The sequence below is a fragment of the Myripristis murdjan genome, chromosome 19 (genome assembly GCF_902150065.1).
Source record: "Myripristis murdjan chromosome 19, fMyrMur1.1, whole genome shotgun sequence".
Classification (NCBI taxonomy): Eukaryota; Metazoa; Chordata; class Actinopteri; order Holocentriformes; family Holocentridae; genus Myripristis; species Myripristis murdjan.
Window position 1 is genome coordinate 1,704,371 of NC_043998.1, and position 11,137 is coordinate 1,715,507.

Below are 11,137 nucleotides of genomic sequence, written 5' to 3' on the forward strand. Positions count from 1 at the left end.
ATGCAATTCTTGACCTTAATAGACAGTTCTCACTTTTCTGTTTGCCTCCATCTGTTTGGTCATCCTATATGTATTGGTAATTATTGTTTTTTTTTTTTTCTCTTGTGTTTAAATATGTTACAAAAGCATCAGCAGCCATCTCTACAGTATCATCACAATACTGATATCGAGGTATCTGGTGTCCTCGCAGAAGAATTTGTGATTTCTGATTTTGTCCGTGTCTTCCAGCCCTAATGGGTTTAGTTCTGTAAGTTTTGTGTCGTGTGAGAATAAACCAGGGGTGTGCAGCATGAGGTACAGCTGCCTTAACTCTTCAAGGAACAGAAAGTGAACCATCAGATTTTACTCAGAGCTTGTGCAACCTCGTATGTATTTGTGGTTGGGAAGGACAGAAAGTTTCCAGTGGGTGGTTTTGACAGATCAGTGCACACACTCTCTCCTTCTCTTTCTCTTTCTCTCTCTGTCTCTGTCTTGCTGTCTCTCTCTGTCTCTCTCTTTGACTTTCTCTCTCTCAAATTCAAAAGTACCTTATTGGCATGACAAATATGTACTTGTATTGCCAACACAGACATCACCAACAGGACAAGAAATCAGTACATATTCATACCCAAAATCATATCATGTACAGCTGTAAAAAAAAAAAAAAAAAAAAAAAAAAAAATAGACAGATTAAAAAATATTAATGATTACAGTGTATGTAGTTCCATCTCTCTCTCTCTCTCTCTCTCTCTCTCTCTCTCTCTCTCTCTCTCTCATTCTCTCTCTCTCTCTCTATCTCTCTATCTCTCTTGCCTGCTCTCTTTCTCTTTCACACACACACACCCGCAGGCACACACACACACACACACACACACACACACACACGCACACACCGCTCAGGCTCACAGATTCTCAGAGAGCTATGAGATGGAAAAAGCAAGTGTTTCTATTTAACGTTGCTACAGGGGGGGGGAATCCCCTTTGTGTCTTTCTCAATCGGAAAGAACCGTTACCTAACGCGCTGTCTAATGTGTGAAAACCGTTGCACAGCTGTTTACCGGGCATGACTCAACATTATGTGGCCTTTGTAGCACAAAGTCAGAATGGCTGCCGCATGATTGCAAATTCACCGGAGGCCACGGAGGCCCCGGCTTTGCATCTGTTGTTTTTGTTATTGCCATTACATGCCTCTAATCCACTCTAATATGGTGGTTACTGGCATTGAACTTGGTTATTTCTTCTAAGAGGCTGCAGCTGCTGTATTATTTTATGGGCATTATCACTGTTTTGTGCAGATTCTATTAATATCATGCAGAGAGACAGAGAAAAAGAGAGAGAAAAGAAGGTTGAAGGGGGTAATGATAAAACCAGATTGGAATCGCCGAACTGGCCGGGTTCATCCTTGCTCTCTCACTCTCTCACTCTCTCACTCACTCTCTCTCTCTCTCTCCAAGGATCCTGATACACCATCAATCTCTCGCAGGGTTTTTCTTTTTTCTTTACAACAGATAAGTCAAACTGTGATCACGTTCTCACCCTCGAGGCCAACACTCCTGCACCGTCACAGAGGAGGAGCAAAGCACACATGCAGCCACACACCAGCCCACCCCCACCCCCCCAAGGCAGGGAGAGAAAGCTTTGTCTCCTGCTCGTATCTTATGTCACCCACAAGGCACGGCACAGCATAAAGGCCGCAGCTCGAGTCGTGCTGCGTCACCTCTGTGTTGTGCCTCTGCAGTCTGCTCCGTGCCCTTTGCACCGCGTCTCACGCTTCATGCCAGAGTTCACCCATGCGTGTGAGAAAAGGCAGTGTTTTGGCTGAACGTGCCTTCACTGGCCTGGTATGAAAAACACACTTCTACGACACATTACTGGGCTGAGTGTTTTTCCGTCTCTCGCTGGCAGGCGGGCGCTTTTCCTTTTCGGCATCGCGTTCCTCATAAATGTGATTCCCTCCGCTCGCAAAGCCGGGGGAGGGCACAGACTAGGAAAGGACATGACACACTTTTTGAAGGGAAATCATTGGAGGCTTTAAAAATCAGCATGTGCATGAGATGTTAGTGTTGTGATACACAAGGCCGGTGTGGGTGCTCCACACTCTCAGCTACAGGCGTCCCCAGTGAAACAGCTAGTCAGAGCGTTCCTTGAGAACAGCATGGTGTTTAAAGCAGAGCTGGATTTTGGATGGCAGACTGTGCTGCCAGTCAAAGTTGCTCTGTGTTCCCGAGCCTCCGGAATGAGACATCGCTCCGAGCGTATTGTATCGTTGGCTCAGGTTGAACTGTTTTCTTATCGTTTCCCCCGTCATGACGCGCTTTATCTGCAGGCCCATCACTGCTGTGTGTGAAGTCAACAGCATATGAAGCAAAGGTGAGAAGGTTCAGAGAGCTGGAAATCGGAATGGAGAGCGTGTGAGAGTTTTGCTTCCATCCGAGTGCGAGTGTGTTCATCTGTGTGTGTGTGTTGTGCACATGCATGTGTGTATGTGTTAAGCATTAACAGATAACGTGAATGCTGTCACTCCTTTCACCCCGCGGTTAGCTACCTTGACAATGGACCGAATATATCACTTCTTTCTGAGCAAAACAAAAGAGGAGCTGCCCTGAAGTAACACAGCTGAACACCCCCCATCCGTTTTCTCTATCCCACACCATCTCTCTCTCTCTCTCTCTCTTTCTCTCTCTCTCTCTTCCATATTCAGATGCTTTAACCGAGACACAACTGACTTGCACACACAAGTACACCGACTGTACGGGGAGTTCATACCCACTTTGATTTAAAAGAGGCACGCGTTCCCTTATTAAAATGCATGCCAACGTTTTATAGAGCCGTGTATCACATTGTCTGTCTATCCATATGACACGGCCTAAGCCTCTGTAATCTAACCCTTGCCTGAGCAGTATATACATCACACCCACTTACCCATGACCAGTGGCACTGCTGTTAAATCCACTGTCATATCATAGGCATGGTGAGGGATTAGGGGTGTGTGTAGCTGGTTTCTCTGAGTGTAATGCATAGTGGTTTGAATTGATTTGCTGGGTGATAGCTTTGTTCCACAAATAACCAGATAAACCAGGAATGCATGACTTATGATTTTGATGTGGAGGCTGTAGGGGTATTATCTCATCCTACAAAAGCCATAGACCAGCTCCTATATTTTAAATAAAAGAGCATAACCCAACGCAAGGGTTGTCAAAGTTTTTCAGCCGCCAAGTTCACACTTCCATTGCATCATGAGCCCCCATTTGAGATGGTTTTGCCATAAGGAGCCTGATAGGGAAAGATATATATTTTGGCTTATCATACTTGAACACCAAACCACTTTGAAAGCCACCTACTGATCGAGTCCAATCAATTTCCCATTCTGCTTCCCCAGTTCTTTGCCTGCACTCTTCAAAAAACCCATAATGATTGATTCATAACTTCCTGGTAAAGTTGCAAGGTCTTTCAACATGGTGGCAGCTGTGCTGAGCTGAATTCTTGGCTGCTCCTCACCTTACCTCATAGTTGACTTCATTCCTTTGTGTAGACAGCGAGTCTGCGTTGTGTCAGTCAGGCTCAGGGACCGAGCCTATCTGTTCACGTGTATTGATATTGCATTGACCTGAAGGACCTGCAGTGAGCCACAGAACATTACCTCATCAGTAACACTAGCTGCATTGTGCTGAATTTTGCATGGTCACATTGACCTGGTTGCTCCTATATTATTCATGGCAAGAGGAGGGAAGCAGCAAAATGAATACACATCCACACACACAGGCATGCATGCATATCTAAAGGAAGAGGCCAAGGCAGATTAAGAGGAGCATCAGGTCAGAGTGAGAGAGGGAGACGGTGTGGCTGACGCTTTTGGCTTTACTGCTTGAAACACAATAGCCATCTGACCATCTTCAGTGTGTACGTGTGTGTGTGTGAACTCAATCAGTCCTTGGGTACAAAAAGGGTGCGGGAGTAATCCAGCACAGGAGACATAACACCCTGACCATTAGCGAAGCAGCTCACATAACGCCAGCGCTGGCGGCTGACAGACATGCGTAAACACACGGCACAGCTTCTTCATATTCACCACCGCCTCAGTATTCAGCACCTCACTGCCTCCCTGCACCCCCCTGCCTTTTCTCTCCCTCTCTACACTCGGGCTGCTCGCAAATATTTGCCATGGCCCATGCAGGCTCTCAGAGGGCAGGATTAATGGTGCTATGTGCCGCACGCCCAGGGCCAGACAAAGCCTCCCCATCTGGAGCTCCTGTGTCTCAGAGAGGCCCCGCTCATGGCCCGTGACTGAGGAACAGAGGCAGCACACAGGGCCTGGCTGGGGGGGATCTATAGGCGCCACTTCATAAATGGGCAGGAGTCCTGGGCAGTCCTGTAGATGAATGGGGTAGGCGTCTACATCTTTTGATGCGATTGGGAGGAAGAGGGTCCTGCATGCTGGCCTGGGCCTGGTGTCGTGCCAAATGGATCACATTTCCCCTACCAGCTGATTAAACAGCCATATCTACATCCATCACTGGGGCCTGGGCCAAACAATGGCAGCAGCCAGGGGGAGGTAGGCACGGCCGCGTGAGCCCCATTATAGCTTTTCCACTATTTGGGCAACCAGGCTCAAACCAAATTGTTTTTTAGCCTGGTTCACAAAAGTATTTTCGTTGAGCTCTATTTTTAGCATCCCTATTTTCGGAATTAGCAGTTCCCGTTTGAGTTCCCAGTTGGTCTGTTTCAATCGCCCACAGACATATTGGAAAACAGTGGAGCACTGTGTGACAGATTTGGCGATAGATAGAAAACATGCACTTGGCTATTTGGCAGGCAGCTGCACAGACACCTCTGAAGTGTGGAGATGTCAACAGAGCAAAACTTGACACTGCAAAATCATAACAATGTTAATGGACTGCTCACCCTCTTATGCCTCCACACTAGTGAGAGCCGTGGCCAGAGGCATTATGTTTTCTGGTTGTCCGTCCATACGTCCCATTCTGGTGAATGTGATATCTCAGGAACACCAAATTTGGCACAAACATCCTCTTGGACTCAAAGGTGAACTAATTAGAATTTGGTGGTCAAAGGTCAAGATCGCCGTGACCTCACAAAACACTTTTTTAGCCAAAATTTCTGGCACCTTCTGGGTCAGACAATAAATTCTATCTATCTATCTATCTATCTAATTCAAGAAGTCATATGCTAATTATGACAAAGTTTCACACAAATGTCAAATAAGATAAAAAAATAAAGTCATGATATTTTATATGAAAAAGGTCAAAGGTGTACTTCACTGTGATGACAGGATGTTCTGCAAATACACTTTTCTGGCCATTGTTCAATGCCATAACTCATGCCGTAACATTTTCACTGATTTCATATTCATATTGAGTTTCAGGTGATAGTTGTTGCACCATGTGACGAAGCTCTCTATCAGTCCTCTATACTCCTGTAAAAATAGTCTCCAAATGAAAACAGAATGTTTTGCATCAGAAATGATTCACTGGAATTATACATGTAAATATAAGTGACAATTTGCATTTCTCCAAAAAAAATACACTTTGAAACCTTGCATTAAATTTGTTTATTTAGAACCCTTTCATTGGTAGGACTTTTCCCATAAGCAAACAAGTCATGTTGTTGAGCAGTTGTTCTGATGGATTGTTAATGTGTCTGATCGCAGCAGGCTGCTTTGCCCTCATGTTTGCTGTGTGCTCCAGTGTTGCCGTGTGACCTGTCCTCACGCATGTTTTCACTCTTCCTCCTGCAGGCCCAGCGATGAGAGGCACCCAACGGTGACTGCTGACGGCACCGTAGACAACCTGGCCCAGGCTGTGGACATGATCCTCAGTCGGAGGGGATGCTAAGAAAAGGCAGTGGACTTAGGAGCAACACTGAAGCGCCCCGTCATGAATACTCACTTTGACATCAGGAGGCCTGCTAGGACCCAGTGGTGTGTAGGCTTGGGTCCAATAGTTTCTGCAAATAGATCTTAGTGTTAAGTACCAAATGGCTGCAGTGCATTGCATGGCAAACTCCACCCATCTGGTATGCCAAACAGATTAAAGCTGCACTATAAAATTGCCAGTAGATAATTGGCATAGATGAAATACCTCATGTTTACATGGACGTGCCTGTAAGGAGTTGACTGTCTTTCAAAAGGGCAAAGTAATAACAAGGTGCGTTTGAAGTCCCTCCTTAATTATCAGTCAGCTTTGGGTTGAACTGTTAATATGAAGACATTCATGTGTCTTTGAAGTCAAACTACAAATGCACATAGAACTAGAATGCAGCTGCAGTGATTTTTTTTTTTTTTTTTTTTAACATACTGTATGTTGTAAGGAACCAGTTTCATACACCATGTATTGTCCCTCACTTCTGCACACAAGTCATGCATGACGTTAAGAAATGTGGAGTCATTACTGTCAGTGTTTGATTTTGTGCATCATGAAGAGTATTGACAGCAAAGACAACAATGAACAATTTTAATATGCCACGAATTGTTAAAAACATGTGTCTCCTCGATTTGTTTTGCAGCCATTGTCACACCATGTTTTTAAAAGGGTTCAAGGTCGTCTCAGACTGCTGAGGAGAATATAGCCTTGGCCCTGGTTTTTACTTGAATTCATATCAGAGCGGCTTTTGTTTTACAAAAACAAATCACTGGGAATGGGAAGTGAGTGGAGCTGAGAGATGATAAACGCAGAGCCCAGCAGAGTGTGGTGATTTATGCCGGTCCTTGAGCTCACGTTTCCCTCTCTGAAAACAAGACGAAACGAGCTCTCATCAGTCTGTTGCATCACAAATCCACAGCTGCTTCCCTTTATCTATTCCACTGTAATCTTCATCTTGAGATGATCATATAACTGTTATGTTTTTAGTTGTTACTTTAATTGTTCCTAATTACAGGGAAGTGTTATGCATTCACAGTATCTCCGGTGAAGTTAAATAAAATAATGAGGGAAAGAGAATTGGTTGAACGGGCTGCAGTCCATGCCGGTTGGATTGTTTAGGTCTGGAACTGGGGCAGAAAACAAATGACTCTCCATCATTGCCCCCAAGGTTTCAGTGTACCAAATAAATTCATCAAGAACAAAAGAACGTTGCCAAGTGATTTATTGAGGTATTTCTGGTTCACTTCACCATTAGCTGACACAAGCATGAATGTTATTGGGCAATTAAACGTAATGAAATGCTACAAAGTATTATGAAACTCTGTCTGAGCCGGGCCCGGCTGTAACCCTAGAACACCACTCCTATTTCTGATTGGGAAATAAATATTAATGTTCATCGCAAAGTACTAGCAGCTGTTCATCACAGTGCTACCCAGTATTCTAACAGATTGCACATGGTTTTACCCAACATTATTGCCCATCAGTGCTGTATGGAGATATTAAACACGTTTGACTACTCTCGAATGAATTCACTTGGCTAAATTACAACTTTTTTCTTTTCTTTTTTTTTTTAGTTCTTAGGGATAGGGCCACAGTTTTCAACACATCTGCCAGGCACTCCTTTTCTCAGCACATCCAGCAGGTTCATCATCTCTAGGTGTCAGACACACACACACACACACACACACACACACCCTGGGGTTGCTGGTTAACAACCGCACCTCTTGGATCGGCCCTGAGGCCATCAACCCATTGCACAATTCAGCAAAGTTACAAATTAGGGGCAGTATAGTTGTGGAGGAACCCGGTGACAGGTAAACAGTGATATATTCCTCCCTGAGTGCAGCAAATTGATTACTTCACCGTGACCATAGACTGAAGGCAAGATTAGCTTTCAAATAACAGAGGTGACCTCATTTTAGCAGACATGTCTGGGCATGTATGACCTCACTGCTGCTGGCCAGGATTGACAGCCTTCATACATGTCAAATCCTTGGCCCACTGGAGCCCCTTGCTCTGGGTCTGGTCATTCTTCTGATGGGAGTGAACGGCACATTAGTTTTCAACCTTTGCACTTCATATTTTTGCACCTAAGTTGTGCTCAGTGTTGACTCAATGGCTGATATGACTGCAGTTAACCTCCTTGACAACATGGACCGAGTATATCTCATTTTAAGTGCACATAATTCTGTTACTGTTGTTCAAAACTGCTTTTCTTATGATGGGCAAATTTTAAATAAACTTCAGATTCAGTTTATACAGGACAGTAGTTGGGAATTTATTTCTCGAATCATATATAATGCTCAGCTTTATGACCCAGTGTTGATATTTTTCTCAGAAATGTCATTCCCAATAAGTAGAATTGAACTAGGGCAACCTGTAGCACAATGTTTATCTTAAAATATCTGCTGCTACAATCATAGAATAACATGATTAAGACTGTCTGAGAGAGTATCCCCACCCTTGCTTTGCTTTTCTTCCTCTCCAACCTCATGTCATTAAGCTGATGATCTCATTTCCATATTATGTTGACTGACACCTCAGGGACACACAGTCCTGTAGCCTGAGTCTTGGGAGGAAGAGGGGAATGTGGCTGTGTAATGTGTCCTGTTTAACCTGGACGATCCAGCCTTAACATGCACCCTGGGTCTTATTTATAAAAGTTGTGCATAAACTTTGCATTTACTACTGAATCCAAGACAGTTGTGATTTATATAAAAACATGTCAGTGCCTAAGTTGCTGTCCAATTTTCTGATATATAAAACCAAAACTGAGAGCATTTTTCATGGTATGACCGCCATAGATATAACCTAAATTTGTTTTTATTCTATTTTATGGAATGTTTGTTCAATGAAATCTTGGATAAGGTCAAACATTTTTAGAAATGAGGCCCCTGGAGATCACTCTACAAGTCTGCGGAGCACAGAAACACACTGCTGCAGTGTGTGTGTGTCTGAGCGAACATTCATATATGTTTTTATGTCATCTGTTTGCGTTGGGCTCGTCTTACATGGCACGCACACTGCTGCTCTTGTAGCGCACCTGCATTTACCCACCTTAACAACTGCCAGCTGTGCGTTACCTTGAGCTTTCATCTCCGCTCGTTTTGGCTCTTCCTGTTCGACAGGAAACGGCGGGTCAGCTGACAAGCAAACGCCGCACACCTGCAGCTCCGATTCCACCATTATCCGTGGAAACACACGCTTGTTTTGATAGCAGCCCGTCATTTGTCCCCTCCCTTTTGTGCATGGAGCAATGGTCCGTGAGGAGGCCTCTTGCTCTCACTCGCCAAGCCACATGGTTTCCCTGCATTTCATCACTCTCCTTCCCTTGTGGGCAGCTGTGCCAACAACACTCTGACAGGGAGACTCTATGGGAGTGGGAGGACTCCAAAACTTCAAAACTCTTTGGGTTTGGATTGGAGGCCAAAATCCCCTCCCTCTCCTCTCCTCTCCATTCCCTCCCTCTCCCTTTGTGTCTTTGCAAGCAATCTGAGAGGTGTCTCAGTTCATCCAGAGAGAACTCTGCACTCTAACATGATCATGGGCGTCACGGACCATCCAAGGGACATGACCCCTCCACAACTGTCCACTGAAGCCTGGGAGCCTTGTTGCACTGAACACTAAGGAATAGGGGTCATGGTAAGATCCCATAGTACATTTGTGTCACGATTTACATCCAAGAACATCGTCTTCCTAAAACTTCAAACAGTGCTAGTGTCAGGCAGATGATGGCAGCTGCAGCCAGCAGGTAAGAGAAGGATATCTACTCCCCTCTCAGGAATAAATAAATTCATATGTCACCATGCAGTGTACACTGACTGTCCTTAGGAACAAAGACACCCATCTGCAGAAGATCTGAAGGCTTATCTTTGAAACGGAGCTGACCTCAGAGTTGAGGCTGCACGTCTTAACGGGGCAGGCCTTTCTCTCGTTGAGGTGTCCGATTGCCTCGAGTAAAGCTAAGCCATTCAGAGTGAGCGCTCCCATCATAGATCCTATAATCTCCTTGCTGAAGAGATGCCTCTCCTCATTTGACATGAGTCGGCTTGGATGACCTTGACATATCTCTCGCCAGTGGGAGCTGGCTATTGCTGTTCACTAACTGAACTGAAAAAAAAAAAAATGAGCTGTGAAATTTCACACTTAATGTGAGCCCTTGCATGCACCAATCACAACATAAAAGTGTGAAATTCTTCATGGCAACCGTCCCATGCAGTGAGTTGTAATGTGATGTGAATCTGCATGGCCGATGACTCACGCTAACTACACTGTATATGGAGGCAGATACCCAGCTCTTTGATGCAGACCTACAGAGGAGCTCAAGGTTGTGTGTGTGCATCTACAAGTCAGCTAACACACACACACACACACAGCTCTACAGTTTCACTAGAGAAAGCTTCAGATGACACTCAACTGGAAATGTTTTGTGGCTGGGTGGTACTGGTGAAACGCTCTTCACCCCAACCACATGAGAGCTGCCAGGCGCTTGTCGGCACTAAGAAAGGAGCAAAAGGCGCACATTCAGTTTCATGTTTTGCACTGTTTGTATGCATTTGGAAAGTTTAGTTTCAATATGAGTTATCTGCCACTTGCTCTTAGATAGACCTGTTTGTTATTGATACGGCTGAATGAAAACAAATGATAGTACTTTGCAAAATAGAATTGGCAACTTGTGTCTTTGAAACAATGTTACTTGACCGCAGCCTCTGCACTGTGATACTGGATTTGAAGACCTTCAAGTGCCGATTACTGCTGAGTGATATGGTGTTTAAAAACAAACAACAAAAAACATATTGCAATTATTTGGACAGATACTGTGACTGCAATGAGTCATAATTTTAGTGTGAATACATTTTTCCATTGAGTTTCATTTTCATTGAAAAAAAAAAATACTAAAATGATGATGACTTAGCTTTTGATGGGGTCTACATCAAATGCCATTTATTTATAATGGAACTTTAGTGCATTTTATCTTCATTAAAAAGCTCCTGTGATTTGGATATTGCACTTATTGCAGTATGTTGCAGTGACTGTTCAGCCCTGATGTTTTAAAAAAAATGGACACATTGTTTATATGAATACAGCTCTATAAAACTATTAAACTACCATGCAGAGAAAAACTGTTGGAAAGCATTTGTCATCACAATAAAGCTAATAGAAATGTGCTGGGCACTGCCACAGCTCCTCTAACATCTGACAAAAAAACCTTAGCAGCACTGTATGATCAATACAATCAGTAAAGCCAAATCAAATGGCAGATAACACTGTGCATATTCTCC

General features: G+C 44.1%; 1 protein-coding gene across 1 annotated transcript in view; it reads left to right on the top strand.

The window, feature by feature from the left end:
* Positions 1–7,051, top strand: part of lhpp (phospholysine phosphohistidine inorganic pyrophosphate phosphatase) — a 29,800-nt gene extending 22,749 nt beyond the window's left edge. Inside the window, exon 7 of the mRNA XM_030077495.1 lies at positions 5,732–7,051. Coding sequence (XP_029933355.1) covers positions 5,732–5,828 — 97 coding nt within the window. The 3' untranslated portion in view covers positions 5,829–7,051. The remainder of the gene's footprint in view (positions 1–5,731) is intronic.
* The last annotated feature ends 4,086 nt before the right edge of the window (positions 7,052–11,137 follow it).